This window comes from Hippocampus comes, unplaced genomic scaffold (genome assembly GCF_001891065.2).
Source record: "Hippocampus comes isolate QL1 unplaced genomic scaffold, H_comes_QL1_v1.1 scaffold174, whole genome shotgun sequence".
NCBI lineage: Eukaryota > Metazoa > Chordata > Actinopteri > Syngnathiformes > Syngnathidae > Hippocampus > Hippocampus comes.
The window spans coordinates 2,137,319-2,162,512 of record NW_017805983.1 but is presented as its reverse complement, the minus strand read 5'-3'; the positions used below and the strand labels follow the sequence as shown (position 1 = coordinate 2,162,512).

The following is a 25,194-nucleotide window of genomic DNA, read 5'->3' as shown; positions in this document are numbered from 1 at the left end:
TCAAGGCACCCGATCGGGTCACTTTTGTTGCTCTTCCAAAGGCGTGCCGTCACCCCCAGGTCCCGACACAGTATGTTCCATTTCAGCGTACAATCAATAGTGGGACATAAGCTTCGCACCGTTCAACAAGATTGTTGCTCTCTCTCTCTCAGGCTTAAAATAGATGTGGGAGGATAGCAACATTGTTTGGGCTTGTTTATGACTTGGATGAACGGTATCCAACGTATATATCAGTGGTTCTTAACCTGGGTTCGATCGAACCCTAGGGGTTCGGTGAATCAGCCTCAGGGGTTCGACAGAACCTCTGCCATGGAGGTTAAGACTGCCATGGAGGTTAAGACCACCGGACTCAACATTAAATTACTGGCTGGTTCATTTTTTGCACAATTAAAAAAACTGATACTTTATACTTCTACTAATTGTGTTGACTTTTTTTTCTGTTTTTAATAAATGCGTTTGCAAAAAAAAAAAAAAAAATCACATTTTTATTTTTCACTAATGAAGGGTTCGGTGAATGTGCATTTGAACTGGTTGGGTTCGGTACCTCTAACAAGGTTAAGAACGACTGGTTTATATGCTTGAGTCTCTATAAATGGCAATGGTGGGAAGTAATCAAGTACAAATCATGTGTTACTGTACTTAAGTTGTTTTTTCTGCTAGGTGTACTTGGAGTATTTATTTTTGGCACATCGTCTTACTAGTTTTACTCTTTACATTTGTATACAAAATTCTATATCCATACATATACAGTATATGCAACATCAACTGGGGTTTCACCGTAACACAGAAAAAAACTACAAGACTGAGTTGTGCTGAATGCATTGTTTCTTGTGCCAACAAAAATGACGTGTACAGAAACTATTTTTAATATTTTGCTATTTTTAATATTTGAAAATCGGCATGCCTGCTTTGCTTTGTGTCGTATTCAGTGTGGTTACAAGTACAACCGTGAATTTCCCTTGTAGTTGAAGAGTCTCCAGTATCTGTCTATATGCATTTCTGTCTTGCACTCTGTCTCTTTGTCTCTCCGTCTCCTAATTTTACCAGAGCCTTTTCACACACAAGTGTCTGTACTTGTGCTTAAGAACTGAGTGTGAGTACTTTCGCCATCTCTGGCTTTTCTCGAAACCCTGAGAAAACAGCAGTAGTATCTCATTGTAGGCTCAGTTTCACCAGGTATCCGTCTGTCTGGCTCCAGGCTACTTGCACTTTTGTGAATAGAGAGAGAGTCCATTCAGTCTGTCACGCTCTCTGTATCACACACATAACCTCACACAAACTTTGCGGCCCCTAGCGTCACATGGTTCGGCTTCCTGATCTGGGAAAGTAACATTCTCCTTCTGGGACTTCATTCTCCTCCCAGCTTACTCGTGTTTTTCCCTTATTTGTATTTTCCCTGTGGATATGTCCATGCTGCACATAGAGCTGAGAAGATGTGAGAGTGATGACGGTCAGGACAAAAGTGTTTTGTTTTGTTTTGTTTTTTTAAATCTTGTGAGAGACCTCCTCGATGGAGCATGTCATCCCTGAGGGCGGTCCAGAGGTGGGGGGTGATGGATGTAATGGGGTTGACACGGATGGAGAGTATGAATATTGTGGGCATGACTCACCGGACTTCATAAGAGCTGCTTGTCTCTTCTGGTCTTTTTTTAAAGTCCTTCCTCAAAAGATCCTTCTCAAACGCGTTCTCATTTCCCAGAGAACTGACACAGATCTCCCCACACTCACGGCCACTTTTATGTCTTATAATTCGACCGTGAGGCGGTTCATTGGGCAACGGCACGGATGATGAAGATACTACTACTCTGGCAGCCAAGAAATCTCACTTGAAGGAGAAGATGATGGCGTGTTGTCCAGTTGTTAATTTGTGACTGCTTCAAAACTGGAGATATGAGCGCTCTTGAAACTTGATGTTCTTCCAAGATCCGCAGCCATGATCCTCACGCGCTATATAGAGACGGCACAACAGGGCAGGCAATACCGAAGGGGGCCCCCTGAGACGGCTTACATTGGCCGTCATAAATGACAAAACACTGTTGCAAAGACAACATGTCAGGACTCCCACACATAGGGCTCCCCTTGTTGGTGGCTAGTGAGGAGCTCGGGTGTTGTCCGGTGGTAAACCCCAAAAAAGGAAATGCATTTTAATATTTCGTTGGGACACTCTCTGTAAGTTTAATATCAATCACCATGGTTGAAAGAAGAGTGAAAATAACGTGATTAGCCCCGAGTGTACTCGTCAACGTGTGGTGTTCTTAATGGACATGAATGAGTTGAAAACAATGCCGTCGGAAGGACAAACTGCATTGAAAGCAATTCATTTTCTGCCTCGAACAAAGAAAAGAATCGGTCCGTTTTTTCATTCTCGGTTTTCTCATGCCAATTGAAGACGGAAAGAACAAATGATACACTGATTGTTGTCACCTGGGCGGCTGGAGTTCATTTCCAAACTGTGGAAGAAGATGTTTCCATTGAATTGAAAGAAGTTGTTACACAAACAAATGTGTTTTTCCATTAAGTGTTATAGATTTACCGTTTAAGCAGGTTACGCACATACAGTACTGATAACGTGAGCGTCTTCCTCCTTCAAAGTCAACAAAGGCCAAAAGGCACGAGCCTCTGACAGGGAGCTGGAGCATATAGACAAACATGGTGCAAACCAGATTACTTTGGTTTACAAGAGCCCGCCTGTTTCTCTTTTGTTCACATCGGCACCAGACATATTTACATGAGCTGTCCACTGATGTGTGCCGCCTTGAAATAGTGTACTATATACAGTATGAATGTATTTCCATAACATCCGTATGAACAGCTGTAGCCTTCGATGTCTTAAAAGAGATGACGCGAGTTACAAAAGCATTGTTTGGGGTCTAATATAACGAGCCGCTTGGGAAAGATGTCATACGTGGGTTTACATTCGAGCAATCATATGATATTCTTTAGCCTGCGGCAGGATAATTTTGGATCCCAAATCCCAAACGGGCCGGTCCATAGGAGGATCTATTGACAAACGGTTTAGAAGGAGAGCCCAGTATCAAAAGTACATCAGGGCAGGGTGTTTGCTATTGTGTGTTGTTACAGCACAGGAGGAAAAACCTGTTCCCACACTAGATTGTTGTGGGGTCAAACAGATGCGGGACTGATGGAAACTTACTGATCCCTGATCTCTGAACACTGGAGAGAAAGATAGCCATCAATGACATGTCACAGACATGACATAGGCCTGGATAATTCATGTAAGACAGGATTACATCAGAAAAACTTGACGGCAACCACGCTGGCCCATGGTAGCCGTTTTTGCAGTAATCATTTGGCATGTGTTGTGCCATTGTGATATATGTACCATTGATTTCATCTTTCTTTTTTTTTGTTTATTTTTTTAACTCTAGATCAGGGGTTCTAGGTCAACTGGCCACACCTAGAGACCCTCATTTTCCTCTGAAGTAGTGTCAACAAGCTTTGATAGATGGGTCATTCCGTGCTAAATCACCCAATGGATTTAACGAAGTGGATTTTAATTTTATTGAAACTCACTGTACCTGTTCATAGTGATGGCACAACACTAAATCTAAAATTTTAATACATTTGACAAAAAGGGACATGGCTGCCTTCCTTTGAACTCAGATCTCAAGAACTGCTGGATAATTTTTCACAAAACGGGTGTTGTTGGAAAGGGAAATTTCATCTGTGCTGTATGTTGCACCGTACGTAGAGCATATGTGACAATAAAGTTGACTAGACTTGAATTCAACAATTATTTAGAAGAGTGGTGCATATTTTAGTAACTTGACATTTGGACTGATAATTTGCCCTTGCAATTGACCATGTGGTTCACTTGTTCTCTAAAACATAAACGTTTCAGGGATTTTTTTTTTTTTACTTTAGAAGAAATAAGGTGTCAAATTATCCATACCCTCAGATAGTCATTGAATAGTCATTGAAAGTTGAATATTCATTTTTCAGCGTGTGAGTACTTTTTCCATCTGTGATATTCTACTACAGGTGTGTGCAATTTCAGGGCTCGAGAGCCCCTATTAGCCTGTCTTGGATGTCTCACCCTTCCAACACACCTGATTTAAATGCTCAAGGTTGTTATCAGGCTTATCATATGAACCAGGTTTGGAGAAGGGAGACACCTAAAACAGGTTGGATAGTGGCTCTCGAGGACCAGACCCGGGCATCTCTCTTCTACTACAACCACGGCATGAATAATAATAGCCCCAAGCGTGGGCAGGAACAGTTTGGATCAGTTATAAATTAAATATTGCTCTTAAAATATAGCCAACTAGAAGGAAAATAATAGCTTGGCTAATAATAGCTGAGTGACTGCAGTCTTCCGATAGCGGCCCATGGTTTACTAACAACTTGGCTCAGTGTGAAAGTAAATAGAGGCTGAAGTGCAATGGCTGACAGCCAGCCAGCCAGGACAAATATATTTGGAATCCATTAGTGGTGTTAAATGTTGATCAGTGTGGAATGCTCGCTTGGGCTTTTATGGCCTGTTGTTTCTCCGTGAGGGTGAATAGCTGTGTGTCAGAGTTCAGCGTCAACACAAGATACATTTATCCATCCCCCACACACCCCACCTCTCCCTCCTCCATTATTTGTTGCATTGTTAAACAGGCAACAGCAAGTGTAGTGGCGAGAGAATGTGCCGACGAGACGTGTTGTCATTGACAAACATGATCACCATCGCTGTGTAAACACAGAACAAAGTCCTGCTGTTCAAATGCCACTCACACGCACATACCGTATTTTCCGGATTATAAATCGCTCCAGATTATAAATCGCACCAGCCAAAAAATGCATAATTAAGAAGGAAAAAACATATAAATCGACTGGAGTATGAATCGCATTTTTGGGGGAAATTTATGTGATAAAATCCAACACCAAAAACATACATGTCATCTTGAAAGGCTATTTACAATATAAATAAAAGTAGAAGGGAAGTAACAAAGTACAAATACTTGAAGTAGATTTTTCAGGCACGTGGACTTGTGACAATTTTTCCTCAAGTCAAGTTTATTTGTGTAGCCGTTTCTCATAAAGGAGTCTCAAAGGGATTCATAAGCCCACGGTTGCCAAAGATTAGCAACATCCTCTGAACTAAACTCTTCCAACCAGGCAAGGAAAAAAGAATAAAACATTGAGAAGGGACCACCGATTCTCCTTCCAGGATTATCAGACTGCAGTGCATACCTCATGGACAACATTAAAATCCAGAAAACTGGTCAACCTCAGATCTTGTCCCTGTCAGTCGGTGCAAAATCCATCCAGCAAAGGCATCGGATTCAATCTTCGCCAAGCAGGAGAGGAGAGTGCAAGAGAGAAGGGAAGTGGCAGTAAAACAGGCCTATGTGTAGTTTCACTTAACGCACAAGTATAATAATAAATCTTAAGTTCACTCTTACTCTAATTTCTGATCGTATAAAGCCTACTTTTGACTAAGTAAAGGAGTTCACGCAGTTCTTCTACTTTGACCAAATTCATTTTTTAACATCACTTTCTGTGCTTAAGTACAGCATGAGCTCTTTCGCCACCTCTGAACAAAGCTTACCTTGTCAAAAGTTCCCATGTACCACATTTAGCCTTCCCAAACCATAAGGTCTGGCAGCACATTCTCATATTGTCTGGAACTGAACATGAGTAATTTCAACGCATTAACAAGGTCTTTGTCTCATGATTCATCTGGAGAAGTCACAGGCTCCTCTCTCTCAAATGCAGAAACCTCACAAAGAATCACATTGCCTCTTCATCAATTATGCCCAACCGCTGCAACAGCAAAGTAACACAAGACCATTTGGACTACAAACGGAGGCACAGTACACCAAAATGTTCAGCCAAATTCATTTTCGTGTTAATTTCCTCTATAGTTTTTTGAAATGCAGTTACGTTACTTTCAAAACAAGGGCGGAACATAGCCTTGTTATTTTTACGTTTTTACAAGATGATTCTTAGAAAAACGTCGACTGGCCTGATTTTCTGACGGACAGGTGCTAAATTGCATGTTCTCTCCAACAGATTGTGTACTTTGCTGATGCCTGTGACCTGCCAAGATCTTTTATTGAGATCCCAAATACTAAAGTACTTTGCACGCACTGTTGGCAACAGGTGTAAAAGTGGTGGAGACTGATGAATTTGAAAAAGCGATCCTCACGAGGGTTGCTTGCATTTGGAGCCTATCCCAGCTGTCTCCGGGCAGTAGGCGGGGGACACCCTGAACCGTTTGCCAGCCAATCGCAGGGCACTCAGAGATGAACAACCATCTGCGCTCACACTCACACTCACACCTCGGCACAATTTTGAGTGTCCAATCAGCCTGCCATGCATGTTTTTGGAATGTGGGTCGAAACCGGAGTACCCAGAGAAAAACTCACACAGGCATGAGGAGAACATGCAAACTCCACACAGGAAGGCAGGAGCCGGAATCGAACCCTCCACCTCCGCACTGGAATCACTTAGCTTTACGTCCTGATTTGCACCTGCCTTTCAAAATGTGCTATTTGATAAGATGCACAATTAGCTATCACAATTCCCCTCAGGTTTCATCATTCACACACCTTATTCATCCTTTTGCTCATTACTCCTTCAGAAAGAAAATGATTAATGATATTGATGCCTCGGAAATCTTGTCCACGCGATCTGGCTTCATACATTTTTGACGGGGGGAGAGTGTCCGTATGAGCCAAAGCGCTCACGTGTACTTTGTACAACCTGTTGTTCTGGTCACAGTATTGATTTGTATGCTCTGGAGAGTAGTAAGAGTAAATATTGTGTACGATCAAGGGTGGGGACTGGAGTTGGAAAGTGAGTTGCTGGGATGGGTAAGTGTTATCTGATACTTGTGAAACTTAAGTCTTGTGTTTTTACTCGGAGCTGCTCTCTGCCTATGTTCTCTCATTTAATGTAATTGAATCATCCTATTTTTACTCCTATGAGCCCCGTATACATGTTGTCCGAAGGAATAAATGTATTTTTGTGTGTCTTCAAGTTAAATGCTGGCCTCCGGTTCTTCTTGCACATTGTTCTTAAAAGGAGATGAAATTCCTTGACGTTTAGCTCATAGTTGCAAATTTAAAGTTCTGGACTCTGTCACATAGTTGAGATGAGTGAGCAGAGCCAGCAGGAGGGATGTAACGCTATCCAGACATCATGATCCGAGATCACAATATGAACCTCGCGGTATGATAATTATCACGATATAGTGGAGAAGTTGACGATATAAAGGAAGCTCACGATACTGTATAAAAACTCATGATATTGTAAAACAAAATAATACTAATATTGGTTAAAAAAAAAAAAAAAAAAGCACAATATTGTGTTTTTGTTACAAAACAGCAGTGACAAATAAACACAATTGGCCAATCAGTTTATTGTCAATTGCTCTTATTGGCTCAGCGGCACAAGTATCATGTAGTTCACAATGCAGTACTGGTACCAGAGCCCATGCTGTGTGTGAAGTCGATCCCGACTATATCTCGTTGGAACTTCTCGATCGTTGCTGAATGTGTCATGGTACACTCGCCTGACAGCAGCGCGGGTTCGGTTCTTGCTCAGGGACAGTGTGGATGTGGGTATGGAAGGTTGTTTGTCCCTACATGTGACCTGCGACTGGCTGGCAACCAGTTCAGGGTGTAGTCCGCCTTTCGTACAAAGCCAGCTGGCATAGGCTCTAGCACCCGCGACCCTGTACAGGATAAGCAATGTTGAAAATGACATGACATCTCGACCTCACACACCAGCTCTGCTTCCTCCCCTGCCAGAGATGTGACGTTCCGCATCTCAAGAGTCATCTTCTGTAGCCAGTAAACGCACTGCCAAGATGGTGAGCACATGGGATGGGTTAGATGATGCAAATTTGGTGTTCTAGTTCTCAGTGTGGCCATGCCGCAGAGAGTGCGCGTTGGCCCCCAGAGATAGCAACAGTACTCATGCTCTGTGCTTGAGCCAAGTAGAGAGTAAATTGCGTAGAAACTCGCACTTAGGGAAACAAAAGAAAAAGGTACATTGTGTTGAATTTTATGATATCAAAGAAGCAGAAAGTACAGTTACATGTCATCAAACATAGACAGTAAAAGTAAAATGTCATCAGAGAAATAAATATCTTATTAATGTACAGACACCTGAAATGCCAACTTAACTCCAGAAACATAGTATTGTATTTTCCACCACTGGTGGCCAGGAAATGAAGGCTGAGTTGGGGTGGTGCGTGGGTGGGCTGGGAGGCAATGAGTGGGATGACTGGTTTGTTGGGGACACAGCAAGGAGGAGAGCGCAACCCTGAACGGCCTAACCCCTCCCTCCTCTCATGCTGTGTGTCCAGCCAAAGTTTCACACCACTGAGACAAACGCATACTTGTACATTCCCCATTAGATTTATGTCATTCAATGATGTATGTTACGACTTTATATGTCCCATGACATTACAAAAATTCTCCCTAGCGATCCATTGTATTTGAATTAACAACATATTGCCTACATCATAAAAACTAAGTCAGGGTAGATGTTACATTTCATGTAACATGTGAAAGGTGTGTTTTAACATTTTAGATTAGTGGTTGATTTGATTTAAAATTAAGAGGCTTTTTCATTTTTGTATTTGTCTGAGCTGATTAACATTAGACCGCTAAAATGTTACTTAAACCATCGCCTGTACAGCTTCTGTATAAGACACTACCTGAAACACACGCTACCTATACACTCACCCTACTGTATAACACACTGCATAAAAATGCTACTTTATAATTTACCCTACCACATAACGCGCTACATATAACTCGGGTACTCCAGCATATCGCATGCTACATATAACACCAATTCCGATAACAAGCAATATATATATATATATATATATGACATGCTACATATATAACTCCAACGCTACCATATAACATGCCACATTTCAGTCACAAATGACAAGCATATTGCTAGTTTCCTAGCGTGAGATGCTAACGTACTGTCTACTGAGTTACACAGTGCTCCTTCTTGTCAAACATCCCAAACAAACGCCGCACAAGTTGCACAAGATTAAAATAAAAGTCCTTTGTTTGCCAAAATCCGGTCACTGACTTCACGCTAACTTCCTGTGTCTCTTCTTCTTCTCTCAGCAGCGTTATCCTTTTAGTGCCACAAAAAGTTAAAGGAAAAGGCAAAACACATGCAGAGTAAATTCATTCTTGCTGGCTGAATTGAGGTCACATGAGGTTGGTGTAATACGATAATGTCACATATGGTGACTGTTCTAAATCCCAAAAGAGTTTGAACAACATTTTGACAAGTTTTGGGGAGTTCTGTAACACCTGCACATGCTGTTAGTATGTCTGTGGAGTGAATACATTAAAAAAAACCCTGTAGAGCCGAATAGAAAAACTTTACACCTGCACGAATTCCTACCCGCATGACCTTGTTCAGAATCGTTCAAATCGGCTGTATTTTTCCCTCCAATGAATTAAAGCTGAAAAATGATTGGAACTTAATCTGCTTTGATACCAATGAATGTGTTTAAAGTGAAAACTATTTTCCTAGTGAGCAGCTTCTTGAATGTGTTGGACTTTTTAATTTACTGTCTTGTCTGACTTCACATTCAAGCCGCAGGCAATTAAATGCAAAACACGAATATAACATTGCTCTGCAGAACTTTTTACATCATTCACTTTATGTTGAAAAAATATCAAACAGTACTATTGTCCAAGGGTCTGTTGGGCCTAATTCAAATGCCCAAATTATACTAGAGTATCATACTAAAGAATAAACCCTAAACAGTACTAAAATTAAGTAATTGTTGCTCAGATATTTGGACCTTGAAACAGAATGTAAGTGTTTGTTATGCTTTTGATACCTCTGCAATTTTTGCGCAGGAATGTTGTATAATGTTGATCTGCTCTTCTGGCTGCAATACCAGTCTACAGATTCCAGAAACGTAAAACAGAATGCTTGTGTTTGTTTCGATACCACTGCCATTTTTGTGCAATAACGTTAGGTACAATTGATCTTTTTATGGACTCTGCACTGTTGCTGCTCCGTGAGCATTAAAGTAGTATTTTAGCACTAAGCTAGGAGGCTTTTATTTGACAAAATATAGTTTTGTTGATCATTTTGGTGATTAAGTGCTGCCTGTAGAGACACGAGGTCAAGTCCTTCCGTGACCACGCTCGTTTATCTATTATCTCTCTATGTCGTGGATTTCCATCTACTATGGAGGGTCTGGAAAGGATCCCTTACGATAAACGGGGGTTCATTGTGCTAGCATTAATTTTTGATGTGCACATGTGGGCCTTACTCTTTTTATCCCATGCAGAATTGGCCTCAGCGTTTGAGTTTGTGGCTCACTCGGTCGCATGAGGCTAATTTTAGTTTGGCCTGAGCTGTGGCAAAAACAGAGCAGCGGTTACAGATGAGGCACGCCCACCCCTTAGCCACTTTTATGCTTTTCTTGTGTTGACAATTACACATTATGGGAAGCCAGCAATTAATCAGCTACAAAGTGGCATGTTTCCGCCCCTATATTTACCAAACGGGTATCACGTTATCTGTTCAAGCTGTGACACTCGTCTTTAGGGGTGCTAAAATACCACTAGGCATGTTTGTAATTATAATGCATTTTATTAGGGCCTGAGAAACAGTCCGTCTTGGAATGGCGATGTTTATTATTATTATTCAAACCAATGGGTGGTATTTTGAGGACCTCAACATGTCTAAAAATGCACAAATTTTTGCAAGTGTGTTTTTTGGGGGATGGTAATATATGGATGGGTCCCCAGCATGAACCCACAATTCATTTGGCAAAGGCCCCTGGAATGTTAGGGGAGAAAATGAGCCCCCATCACCAGCTTCACTGATCAATATGACATTCTGTGGATGTGTCTATCATAACAGCACACACCAAAAACTCTCAAGGACACATGCCCCTGTCGGCCATTTTGGTGGGAAGTAGCCATTTTGGGTGAATTCCAGGCCTTGTACTTTGACAAATTCCTACTCGGAAATTCTTACCCACAAGCCCCAACACTGATGGGGCAGCAATGCTAAATTCCAAAGCTATTTTGCCTCTGCATATTTTACTTAATATGCATTATTCCTGTTTATTTTGAGAAGCAGACATGTTTTAAATGGCCAGTTAGTGTACAACACATACATCGCGGAGATTACACATCTTAGAATGCACTGGTATAACTACTGTGGTTTCATGGATACCCCCCCGTCCAGGTTTGGAAGGAAAGTTCAATCTGATTTCATGAGTCATTTTGTGACATGAGTCAACTCTGCTCTAGTTGCACTATAGAGACATATATCTGTACTTTTTCTATCTGACTTTGTCAAAATAGACTCAATACCTTTTTCAAACTCAGCAGTTGATGACTCAATGTAAACAAAAAAAAAAAAAAAACCGAAATTAGAGTGATAAATTCAACCGCACTTAGTTCATTGAGGAAAAAATAGCCACCATGCGTTAGTAATACTGACTAGCTTTGAATTGTTTTCAAACATGACACTGCTCTACATTCTGTGATATCGAGGTTGTCTGAGGTTAGATGAAAGCGATGTGTTTGCACGCAATGTCTTCCACTATTTAGTTGCCTCTTAATGACTCCAAACAGAAAAAAGACTTTATTTGAGGAGCCCCATGTGGTTGTTATCACGTTTAGCTTGGCCTGTGTCACTCTGTCATCACAGGAGTTAATAATCAATTGTGTTGCCGCACGATCACTGGGAGCTGCTCACACTTTCCTCAAGAGTCTTTGCCAAACAGACTTTATAATAAACAAAATATTTGTGCCGCATATTTACACTTGCAGGGATCATAATTAGGCAAACATGTATTGACATATTGCAAACAGATGATTGATGCTCTTAATTTTGTTACCTTATTTATTCCTGAGAGGATCAAAAGTGGCTAAAAATAAAGATGTTAATACCTCTCAAAAGTGAGCATTGTTATCTTTGTCTAGGCAGAACTGTACTACAGATCTTGTACTGGTCCTTCTTAGAATATGCATGTGTACCTAATAAAGTGACCTGTAAGTGTCTGTGTATGTAAGAATCAAAGTAAACCAATCAAATGAATAGAAAGTGTTACAGTCATCATGATTGTTTGGTTAAACAACTTTTATGGTGCATGTAAAAGAGGATGTCCGCTGGTATACAAAATGGTCTATGACCATGCAGACCTTTATTGGGGCCGGGTTTGGATTTGAATAGGGCCACACACACCCTTCGGGAAGATCAGCGTGACAGAGAAAGTTGAAGCGTCTCAGTTAATGTATGCCTCATGTAAATAGCTTTAAATGATCAACGCTCAAACAGTCTGTCTCAATGACGTGCTTTGTTTGATCCCCGCCTACAGGAGACGCAAAGGATTCCTCGTGTTTGCCAAGCACAACTTGACTGTTTTTCCTTCGTTTGTTCTTCAAAAATGCTTTGCAGCACCTTAGCTGTAGCCGCACCTTATAAGCCAATGTTTGAAAAGCAGTTGAGCCAATGATCTGAGAGCAGAGGAACGCTCTGGAGCCTCCAAATGTGAGCTGAGGTAACAAGTCTTTCAATGAACCCTCGTTGAGATATAGACAGACCATAAAATTTATTTTAAAAAGTTTTGCTCCTCCCCTGCTTGAAACACTTTTCATAGTACTTAAAAACAACGAAACCTATTAAAAGACACATTTTAAAATATTCCAAAGCGCATCTTCTCGCTTGCTCATGCATCTCTACAAATAAGAAGCGAAGCGTGCTTCAAGCTGTTTTTGTCACGCCTAGCTGTAATATTGGCAAAATTAAAATGAGGCAAAATAATTAAACAATGTATATTTGAACACCAGTAACAAAAGTCCTCTAGCTTAGTTTTGCAATGTATTTTAGCATATTTTAGTATACAATGCAAAAAGCAATAGATAGGCTGATGTATGCATGCAAGTTGTAGTAAACATAAACTTTCAAACAACTGCTACTTGAACACACACGGAGCAGTAACACAGGCAAATGGACCATCAGTGGAGCAACAGCTATAGTTTTGCTGGAGTAAAGTAGCGGACCTTCACTGCCTCTTCTTCTTTTATCATTTTTTTTGGTCAACCTCAGTGTTGCCCAGCATGTTGTGGCACAATGTTCTACTACACTGAAGGTGCACAAATCTGAATTCAGTCTTGACTGTGTACTGTTAAAAAAAAAAACAAAAAAAAAAAACATGGAAATATCTGCAATACGGCCGGAACTCATTGGTGCCCCACACGTGATTCTTTGATTGCTATCGGTGAAAATCAGGTCAAGGTCACGCTGGACTGTGAAGTACACCCTCTTCACCTCTGCTTCGAGGTCCTTCCTCAGGCAGTAAATCTTGAGTCCTCTTATACAGGACAAACAAATGAAGTATAACATCAGTCTGTGTGTTGGTCTTCAGCTGTCAACTGTCAAGGTCTTGTCTATATTGGTGTAGGCTACTTAGATTTCCTTGACTGTTTTAAAAAGTATTCACTTTTTCTGAAGTCTCTTAACTTTTTTTTTTTTTTGGCACCGTCTGTAAGACAAGTTTCCCTTTGGGACACTAAAGTATTCTGGACTGAATTGAATCATCAGAGTGACGTAGCCAAAGGCGCCTTGTAAACGAATCAGGCATTCATGCTCAATATGAGTTGCCTTGTTGTGCTGATGTGTTGTAGCCTCATAGATTGTCCATTTTATTTTTAACAAACAGCATATAATTGCATTACTTTGTTGTTCCATCCGTTCATCAAATTCCTGGAATTCTGGTGACCAAGAAGAGAAGTGAGCGGCATCATGTGTTTTGTGGTTAGCTTCACAAAGCCATCACATTTGAGGCCAGAGAGAAAGCACTCTTTTAACTCATTATTTTTGCTTTACTACAGAACCTAGTTAAGTAGAAATACAGTTACAGTTCTTATATATATATATATATATATATATATACATATAAGATTTCTTCAATTTACTTCAGTAAAAATAAAAAAGTACAGAAGGTGCGTGTACTTAAGTAGAAGAGTCAAAGTTATTATCAGTGAAACCTATATTCAATACCAGTCTTTATAACTAGGAAAAAATACTTTCCCTCTTTTATTAACAGGCATCACACAGAAGCATATATCTGCCACACCAAAACAAACAATTCAATACTGTGTCTCATTGCAACATGATACATTTTACATTTTATCATCATAAGTTTCACATTTTAACATGATAAGTTTCACGTTATAACATAATAAGTTTCACATTTAACATATATTATGCCATTAAAATGTAGCAATTCCTTCTGGATGGATGGATAGACGGATAGATAGATGAATAGAAAGATAGATAGATAATTTATTCAGCTTGTGATCCCGTGAGGGAATTTAGATTGCTAATTACATGCTAAATTAGCTAATGATAACAACTGGAGAAAATACTCTTGACCTGTATGTGTTTCTGAAGTTTCGACAAAGAATTTTGAACACCATAAGATGGTGGGTTTTAGGCTGGCACAAGACACATCTTATTCAACCACAAATTATTCTTGGTGCCAACACATTTTCGAGGCCAAAAATGTGAAGCATTTTGCTTCTCCAAATCTATTGGGTCATCACATTTAATGCTGTTTGGTCTCTATTTTCCCAACTCTTCCATGTTGGGTCTTCATTCATGGAGGTTGAAACTCGCACGACTGTTAGTGAAATGCAGGTGGCCCTCTGTCTCAGACAGGCTAGCTAACCTTGTTAGCGCACTCCCACTGTTCCAAGCCATCTGTTAGGGATCAATGTGATCAGGTTAGATTGGACGGGCCCGGCTCTCTCAATGAATTATAAATACCATTGGCCAAGTCCTAATTAAGTGACGATGCTTTGTAAATTCAATACTGCACTTAATAACCGCGTAGCCAATAGTGTAAAAAAGACACCCATTTTGTCTGGAACTTGACAGCATAATAGGGACATGGGAAAAGTGTGAGAAGTGAACTGACAGACTTCACAAAGTACTGCGAACTGTTTTTTTCAAACATTACAAATGCAAAGTCCTTTGTTCACAAAAAAGTTTATTGTGTCCTAACAGGCAAACTTCAATGAAACAACGAACTGAGAGCGGTCAACATGACGACAAATATTTTTGTGGATTTTCCTGTCTTACCTCTGTCGTCCTTTAAGAAAATCTGTATCAAAAAGAGTTTCTCATCACACTAATTCCTCTGATGCTGGCTGAAACGAGGTCATGTTTATATTTACATGATATGGCAACTTCAAATTGCTTGACTTGTGAGGTGTTTGGATGGGAAGGTACCACCGTTGTGGCGGTATTAGCCCCTCTGCAGAGGTTTACTTCCAACAGTTTTATAGACAATTTACTATTTATCGCCGCAGCGGAGAGTTGGGGGAGCGTGAAATATTTTCTTCTTCTTGGGGGAGGCATAATAACAAATTGAGAAGCATTGGCCTAATGAGACCACAGGATCTCCCACCACTGCTAAAACGAAAACAAAATATGTAGTATCTGTAACTGTCTAACCCTTTAACTGTAGACACCATTAAAGCCGATAAATTTGCAAGAATCTTAGGTGAGTAAAAAAAATAAAGTGAAGAGTTTCAGGAAGCACAGAGAATGCAAACGTCTGTCACTTGGAATAGTAAAAGTAAGTGGGGACAAGGGTTCAAGTCTTAGTGGTCAGGAGAAAAAACCCTCGAAATGCTCAAGTGGCTGATCTCTTGTGTTTATTTGATCCATTTGCTTAGGTTAGGTTCGGCTTTGGAATAAACAGTGGAATTAGCCAGCCGTCCCTCTTCTGGTAATGAAAGCTGTCACATGCTCCAGTTCTTGTTGTGGCAACAAGTGGCCACTTGTGTGCGTGTTTGTGTGTGTGTGTGTGTGTGTGTGTGTGTGTGTGTTTATATGTCTGTGCATCTGCAGTGTAAATACTGTCTTACAAATGGTTAACAAATTTTCTTTTCAAGGCTTTACCCGGAAGTGTCTAACATCCATCTGGGTTCAATTTTATTGGCATCTATTTCATGGGTGAATGTGCTTGCATGATTCGTACCCTAAATGTCGCCCATCTGTTTTCATAAAAGCAAGCGCACGCAGGGACACACACACATGCGCACGCACACACACACACACACACACACACGCACACAGTGTCCTGGGTCTCCTACTGGTGGCACGTGCTCGTAACACCTCACCAGGGAGGCATCCAGGAGGCATTCGAATCTGACAGACGTCCGAGCCACCTCATTTGGCTCCTCTAAACATGGAGGAGCAGCGGCTGGACTCTGAGACCAAGATTCTCACCCTATCTCTAAGGGAGAGCCCAGACACCCTGTAGAGGAAACTCAATTCGGCCGCTTGTTCTTTTGGTCACGAGGGTAGAAACGTACATCGAATGCTTCACCTTTCATCTCAGCTCCTTCTTGACCATGACAAAACGAAAACAGAGTATACAGACACAACAGACGCTCCACCAATTCGCCTGTCGATCTCACACTCCATCCTGTCCTCACTCGTGAACAAGGCCCTCAGATACTTGAACTCCTCCACTTGGGGCAGGATCTCATCACCGACCTGGAAGGGCATTCCACTCTTTTACAACTAAGGACCACGGTGTCAGATTTCGGGTGCTGATTTTCAATTCAACCCTTTCAAACCCTGCTGTGTACCGCTCCAGTGAGAAAAAAATGTACAAATTATTGAACCACCTATTTCACACATCGTAGTTAGCAGAGCAGTGTGTGGGACATGCCAAAATCAAATACATCTAATGACACAAAATGGTATAAAATGAAGGAAAAATAGTTTAAGATTTACTGTTGTACTGGTAGATGTGCAAATGTTTGACCACTTACAATAAGACTTCAGAGGGTCATTATTGTGCCACATTTTCATGATCACTGAATGATTCTGATGAGGACACTAAAGGCACTTAATGGTGATATTGACCCTATTAAAACAGATTGAAATTTGACCTGTGGCATGTCCTTTTCCCGTTATTCCTGATATGATCTTCAGAGGAAACATTCTGTACTGCGGTCACAGGTCAAGTGACTTTCCCAGGCTGAAGTGTGTTTCTGAGCTTGGAGGGGACACTGTGTGTGTTTGTGTTTTGTGTATTCCAGAGGGGAAGTCCACAGCTCAAGGCTCTGTTTCTGATGTTCAGGCTTGGCTGTGGTGGACAAGTGAGCAGAAAACACGAATCCGTTCCCGTGCATAATTCACGGAGATTAGTTGAAGTTGCGAGAATTGTTGCGATTGCGACGCTGCCGATTCCCGGAGGGACTGACTAACAGATGTATGCCATCAAAAACACACACACAGCACAGCAGAGGAATGCTTTTAAGGTTGATGACCCCAGCAAGCTAATGCGATGTTCAATCCATTTTAACTGCTGCCACATTCTTACTGTTGATCACTTATACATACACACGCGAACACAAACACACGCACTCACACTCACACACACGGCCTCAGAAATGCACCGACACTGCTCCACTAGCCAGCACATTGCTCATATGGTCACCTGACAGTCTTTTGCTGCCAGTGTTGGTAGCGTATCCTCTACCCACTTTTCCTTGTAAATCATTTCCATTGAAATGGATCGAGACTTTTTTCAGATTCAGATTCAGATTCAGATAACTTTATTCATCCCACAAGGGGCGGTTCATTTGTAGCTTCCAAGTGTCCGAGCTTCCATAATCTGAGCTGCTTATCCTCACGAGGGTCAAGGGCGTGCTGGAGCCTATGCAAGCCGGCGAGTAGACGAGGTATCGCAGGGCATCCCAAAATTCACAAATTCACCAAAGATATAGTGTGCGTATTTATCTCCCCTTTCCAAATTTCTCTACCAATGCAAACCATTCCAACTCCAAAACGTCTTGCTCATTTGAGGACATTTTGGGAGCTATTAATCACATTTCCAAAAATGCCACAGTTTCTCAATAAAATTCCTCAAATTTAGAGATGATTTAAAAAAATTTGTATTTGACAGTTTGTCCACATTCCTCAACCGATTCAACCATTCCAACTTTGAATGTCAGCTCATTCGAGACGTCTTGACAACGGTTTTCCACATCTCACTAATTCCCATATTCCCTAATTTCCACACTTCTACAATAAAGTTCCCCAAATAGTAAATATTTTACATATTTACCTCCTCCTTCCACATTTCTTTACTAATTCACAAGATTACAACTTCAAAAATATGGAGATTTATCACATTACCAAATTTTTACAGTAAAATTCCTGAATTAAGAGATATTTTTCACGCACCTCCTTCCGGAATTCTAGACCTATTCAAACCATTCGACAATCTAAAAACAGTTGCGTTAAAAATAACGATCCACAGCTTGGGTCAATTTGACCAAACTATCTTTCAAAATAACACAAAATATGAAGTTGTTTTGTATAAAACAACTCAAAAAGTTGGGTCAAATTGATCTAATTCATGGATCGGTCAATTTTTTTTTACCCTACTTGTTTCGTGGAACTTCAAGTCTCACTTTGTACATTTCAACAGTTCCACAGCATTTTAATTCAGCTTCAGCTTTTTAGCATAGTGTTTTTATAAATTAATTAATTAATATTATCATCGCTTATTGATCACACCCAATAATGGCGTGTTTACAGATAAGTGCCAACGTTGTCATCTTCCTATGCACCAACATGATCGGGATCTGCACCCACTACCCTGCTGAGGTCTCCCAGAGACAAGCCTTCCAGGAGACCCGAGGATACATCCAGGCCAGAATTCACCTGCAGAGAGAAAACCAGCAGCAGGTACACACACACACACACACACACACACACACACACACACACACACACACACACACACACACACACACACACAGAAATGCATGCAAAAGAGCAACACATGACACTTCATTTGTTTGTCTCAGCTTTTCGAGGTCAACAATATGTTTCATGGTGTAACACATTAGAGACCAACGCATTCCCACACACGGCGAAGAGTCCGCGTGACTCAGTGCGCCTTCATACGTGCCTCTCAACGTGACTCTCGACACGGACTGACTCACACTCGCTCTTTAATTTCTCTGGCGTTCTCGCAGGAGCGCCTCCTGCTGTCAGTGCTTCCCAGGCACGTCGCCATGGAGATGAAAGCTGACATCAATGCCAAGAAAGAAGATATGATGTTTCACAAGATTTACATCCAAAAACATGACAATGTTAGGTAAAGCCAGCACACTCATGCCTAAAAAGTAGCGTCTGGCACATTGCCTCCAAAATGTCATACGTTGCATATTACTAATGACTGTCAACTGAAACTCATTCATTATACTGTATTAGTGCCTCATACTAAGGCCAACGATGGACTGGTCACAAGTCAGTATCAGGGCAGATTTAGACAAATGAGTAATTTCATCTGTCTTCAATGAAGCTAACTTGCTACTATGATTTGGACTTGGACCTATATAAGTATGGAAGAACATGAGAAATAGAGCAAATACCAGATTTAAAAAAAAAAAAAGAAAAAAAAAAGAAAAAGAAAACCGTCATGAGTTCCAAATGATTTGTTTTTTTAAATAAAAAAAAACCCATCACATAAAATGAGATTTGTAAGAAAAAGATTCAAGATTTTAGATGTAATCCCATTAGAAAAGTCTTTTGCGACACTTGTTTGGTTGGGACCAAAAGTGGACAAAGAAGACAGAAATCAGAAAGGGGGCAAATACTTTTTCACACAGCACTATAGTCTAAAAATAGTATCTTCTATTTCACTGAACCTGAACTCAGCTGAACAGCACAGCGACATATAGATTCACGTACGTCTCGTACTTCTGACTTTGGGGGTTCGAGTCCAGCTGAGGCCTTTTTGTGTGATGTTTCCATGTTCTTCCCATGCTCAAATGGGTGGATCCACATGTGCCCTAACATGTACTATATATACTGTATATGTGCCTTGACCATGGTAACCAATCCATTTTTCTCCATTATATGCCCGAACATTGTGTGGTGACCAGTCTGTTCACAGCTAGATTGCCACGCGAGTGCTAGCCATGCTAATTGTCACTGTGTGTAATCCCATGCAGCATCTTGTTTGCGGACATCGAGGGCTTCACCAGTCTGGCATCTCAGTGCACGGCGCAGGAACTTGTCATGACACTCAATGAGCTGTTTGCCCGTTTTGATAAATTGGCATCGGTGAGCGCCTGCAACCGCAGAGGTCATGTGACACTGTTAGAAATTAAGGGGCATTGAGCAACACATCAATGACAATAAAACGAATCTGATGAGTCATCTCAGTGATTAGATTTGATTAGATTAGATGAGTTTACCACTGCTGTTATGATACAGTACATGTCACAAGTAGAAGGCAACCCAAAGCCATCTACTTGGGCAGTAACTAAAATCTTGAATGACCCGTCTACGCAGGAGAATCACTGCCTACGCATCAAGATTCTGGGCGACTGCTACTACTGTGTGTCGGGGTTGCCCGAACCTCGGGCCGACCATGCCCACTGCTGCGTGGAGATGGGCGTGGACATGATTGAAGCCATCTCGTAAGTCGTTGATAGGGTTAACTCTAAGATACAAGTATACTGAGTATCATTCAGTTCATGATGCCACTCCATTCATTCCTGATCTAATTCGATTCAATTCACTTTATTTCCAATGAGATACGACTCAGTTAATTTATGTGCAATACGATTCACTCCAATTTCAATGCTATAGTGTTGCTATTCCATTTTCGGATGAGATACAATGCAAAGTGCGACGAGTCGCTCCGATTGCAATGGGTACAAATGACAACCCAGTACATTACAATGCAATGTATGAAACTGATTTTGAGCTCTGTGCAAGCAGATTTTTTTCTTTGCTTTTCTATAACCTCAGTTACGGTGTTTTATTCACATGGTGAGTACTTGAGTTTGTTGTCTCATCAGTGTCTAATAAAAAATGACATTTTTGGTCACAAACAATTTCATGTTTATAAGTAAATTAACAGAGTGTCTTTCTTCTCAGTTACCAGAGGTCAGGGGACTCCTGCCATATGACTTGACTCGAGTTAAACTAAAGTGGTCAATTATAGGATTTGGCATTTGCTTGGCTAATACTTGCCACTTTTACATGGAGACTTTTTGTGTCGTTCCGAATGAAAGCATTCTGACTGAAGAGCCGTGGTCAATGTTTACAAGTGACATGATTTGATTCCAATCTACCAGCTATGTGCATGACTACATGAATCAGAAAAGCCTTTTTACAACCATGCGACACAGGCATCAATGAAATCATCGCCTTATTTCTCAAGATGAATGGTTCATTCATCTGTTTAGCAGAGTCGTTGCGATTGTTTTCACAGTTTTATTAAAGCAACAGCTTGATTAATGACAAGTTACACATCGTTTGTATTTCCCAGCAAGCTTTGGTTGTTAAAAAATAAAAACTCTTATTGTGAAAGTGTGAGCACAGCTAACGAAAATAAGTGTTGTGCTGTACATGGCCGTCTGTGCAGTATAGCAGCTCCTTTTAGCTTCTCTTAGCTCCTCCTAAAGAATACACGGCATGACTGTGTGTACTCTTATATTGATTGTCTAAATCTGATGCTGAACTGTTTGTGTTCAAATATCAGTTGCTCCAAGAGCTGTGCGATATGGGTTTCCCCACTATGTGTTAGCATTAGTATTCAGCTGGTGGACTAAAGACTCAGTGATGCTTTTGTTTTAAATTCACAACAGTTCTCCTAGTTTTAGGTTTAGTTTGACAGTAAACTTCAACTGTGAGTGGTATCAAACTGCTTTAAGCTTCTTTTTTGAAGAATCGTTCAACATCCTCCAAACAGTCACCCGTACAGTATCTCATGGCTCTGCTGAAGTGATAACTGAGTGCAAAGTGGCTAATGGGCCATTTAGACTGAGCAAGATCGTGTGACTTGCCATCTCAATCTTGAAGGTTAAGACTTAAGGCTTACAACTTCCACATATGTGACTCTTCCAACTCAACATCAAAATCTTCTGAGCAGAATTTGTGTATCTTATGTGTGTGCATTTGCGCAGACTGGTTCGAGAAGTGACAGGGGTCAATGTGAACATGCGGGTGGGCATCCATAGCGGGCGAGTTCACTGCGGCGTGCTGGGTCTGCGCAAGTGGCAGTTCGACGTGTGGTCCAACGACGTGACGCTCGCCAACCAAATGGAGGCCGGCGGGAAGGCCGGGTCAGCTCCTCAGACCTGCTCTGCACTCATGTACGTTGCCGTCCATAGTGTATTATCTGACTATGTGGGCGTGTGTGTGCCTTAGGCGAATCCACATCACCAAAGCCACACTTCAGTACCTCAACGAGGACTACGAAGTGGAGCCCGGGTTCGGTGGGGAAAGGAACGCCTATTTGAAGGAGAACAACATTGAAACGTTTCTGGTGTTAGGCTGCAGTCAGAAGAGGGTCGGTTGTATGGGAGAGTTCATGAAATGACACAAAGGACAACGTTTGCCTCCGCAGTTTAACACAATCCTTACTTTTTTGGATGTTTGTTTTCAGAAAGAGGAGAAAGCCATGATGGCGAAAATGCAGCGAGCGCGTGCAAATTCCGCCGAGGGATTGATGCCACGTTGGGTGCCTGATAGATCCTTCTCCAGAACAAAGGAGTCTAAAGTCTTCAGGCAGATGGTGAGATTATTCAAGAAAAAAAAAAATAAAATTAACTCACCACCTATGTACATATTTATCTCTATACAACAGACCAAGATTGGCTCGCAAAGTATTCAAAAACCTTAAAAAAGTTTTATCCAATACAATACATCCTGATTTATATCGTGCTTTGACAACAGATGCAGCTGTAACAAGGCGCTTTACAAAACAGTTAACATAAAGTAAAATAATAAACACAACACATAACATAAAAACACGGACAGTCGTGCAATCTTAACCACTTTTCCCTCATACGCTTTGTTGTTTGAAGCAGTTCTAGATAAAAGAGGAGAGAATCAAAGTGTCCTTTCACCAGTGGATCAGTGACGTCATGCTCAAAATGTGCACACGTCGGCTACAAGCTAAGTTTCAAAGTAATCAAGAAGCTGTAGCGTCAATTGACGAAAAAAAGAGATTGGTTCGCTTCTCCTGTCCCATGTCAATCCGCTTCACTTCCAAGCGGCGACTCCCAGTTCCAAATACTCTCAGTTCCTCTCTCCTCATCCTCGGCTCCCCAAGCCATCCATCCAGCCGCATCAACGCAGACTGTCCAACAGCGCCGCCATCTCTACTGAACAAAACGGGGCTGTGAAAAATGCTGCCCATTACAAGCGCAAAAAACACAAGCGCCCCGGGGCTGTCCAGCACCGACAGTCAAATGGCGTCGACATTCCTCCCAATCAAAATCAGTGCTTGTACACGCGTGCTGCCGAGAAGGTGCAACCACCAAGCACAGATTCTTCTCTTTTGACGAATGTCATGGCTAAAAAAACGCTGAAAGCAATCCACATCAGTTCCACACAAGGTAACAACAGACACCATGTGACAAAACAAAAAGACAAAAAAAAAAAAAAGCAAGGCTCTTGAAGAGCACTTGCCGACGGCTGCCTACTCGGGCGCCATCTTGGAATAAAAAAAAAATGAATATCATAAATGTGCCATTACACCGAATTGGAACCATTTGCTTACTGTAACTCACTCAAAGTAAATCTTTTTAGATCTGATAGCACCCATACTGAACTACTCAAATGAGTATTGGCCCATCTCATGCAATTTCATTTTTTTGTGTTCTTGTTTTTGTGTATGGAAATGCTACATTTGAGAGGCAGGACTGAAAGTAGCACTCGTGAGTTTTTAGTCGACATTTATATCATCAAATGTAAAGAAAAATCAATGATTTAGCCCCCCTATTTATCCGTATAGCTCCCCTTATCCCCGGGAGAGCACAAATCCTGGAGCCGTTCCTGGTGGAATGGTCCGCATACTCTTAGTATTTTGCCTCAAAAATGTAAAACAGTACAGAAAATTGAAAACAGACAAGTTCTCTTCGAATGACAGAACACAGGTTCCAAAATAAAATCCTCAAATAGGTGAATTTGCATATCCTGATCCACGACTATGTGGGGGTCCACCCGTGTGATTAAAGAAGAGACTCCCAACTTGTGGTTTTCCCTGTGAAGCCTAAAGTCTTTATTAACAGGTATCGTTGGGCTCGTTCTCATTTCCTCTGCATCTCGGAGGGTTTGAACCCTTGCGGCAAAGAGAGTCTGCAATTTGCAGCCTCGGAGCGTTAATTAAAACATCAGTGTGTCTCTTGGGGATTATGAAGCTGTGCGTGTCTGAGCTACACTCTTCTTTTTTCACTGGACTGTAGCCACACCATAATCTCCCTTTTCACTCTTGCTGGTTTTGTCTTTCTTCTCAGGGCATTGACGAAACATCCAGCAAGGACAAGTGAGTCTATATTTTTAAGATTTTCTTTTTTTGTTCTTTTTTCTTTTTTTTTAATTATTGTTGGCAACATGTAACCTGCCCACATTTTGGAAATGGTGGTGTGTGAGGCACATGCACACTTACTGTTGCGTCTACCTGGTAGCCGCTGTGCTCAGGAGGCCCTGAACCCCGAAGACGAGGTGGACGAGTTCCTGGGCCGAGCCATTGACGCTCGCAGCATCGACCAGTTGCGCAAAGATCATGTCAAGAACTTCCTGCTCACTTTTCAAACTGCTGAACTGGAGAAAAAGGTGCGAGCGGCCACCTCAGATTACACGCTGGATTTCTCATCAACAACTAAGTTAACGTCCGCTGTTTTGTCGTGCATGTGTGTTTGTGTGTTCTATTGTCAGTACTCCAAAAAGGTGGACGAAGGCTTCGGTGGTTACGTGGCCTGCACCCTCCTGGTTTTCTGCTGTATCTGTATCATTCAGATGATCGTTTTGAAAATGTAAGCAGCTCTCGCCTTCTCCTGCTTTGACTGAACGCTGCCTCGTGATCAGTTTGCCAGAGGTTGATGAGAATTCAACATCCATCCTAATGAGCCTGCTGTTTTGTTTTCCATCTTTTCTGCAGAACACCGCTTATGCTGGGTCTGTACATTAGCATCTTCATCATCCTAACGAACATCCTCTTCATTTGTTCTATCTACTCCTGCATCAAAGTAAGCAGCCATTGCTCGGATTCCTGCAGATTAGGGGTAGGACATAAAAAGCATATTGTTAAATCATGGTCAGCGTTAAAAAGATTTACTGGTTACTGATGAACCCTGATAAAAATGTAAAACGGTTACCGTAATGTATGTG

At 41.4% G+C, this 25,194-nt stretch overlaps 1 protein-coding gene across 2 annotated transcripts in view; it reads left to right on the top strand.

Moving 5' to 3' along the window:
• The window catches only part of LOC109528420 (adenylate cyclase type 6-like), a 46,074-nt gene that overhangs the window by 8,551 nt on the left and 12,329 nt on the right, over positions 1-25,194 (top strand). For both annotated transcript variants that reach the window (XM_019890978.1, XM_019890977.1), the window contains 11 exons: positions 18,595-18,744; positions 19,038-19,159; positions 20,019-20,130; positions 20,362-20,489; positions 21,984-22,142; positions 22,228-22,369; positions 22,466-22,594; positions 24,321-24,349; positions 24,492-24,639; positions 24,742-24,839; positions 24,965-25,052. In XM_019890978.1, coding sequence (XP_019746537.1) covers positions 18,595-18,744; positions 19,038-19,159; positions 20,019-20,130; positions 20,362-20,489; positions 21,984-22,142; positions 22,228-22,369; positions 22,466-22,594; positions 24,321-24,349; positions 24,492-24,639; positions 24,742-24,839; positions 24,965-25,052 — 1,305 coding nt within the window. The remainder of the gene's footprint in view (positions 1-18,594; positions 18,745-19,037; positions 19,160-20,018; positions 20,131-20,361; positions 20,490-21,983; positions 22,143-22,227; positions 22,370-22,465; positions 22,595-24,320; positions 24,350-24,491; positions 24,640-24,741; positions 24,840-24,964; positions 25,053-25,194) is intronic.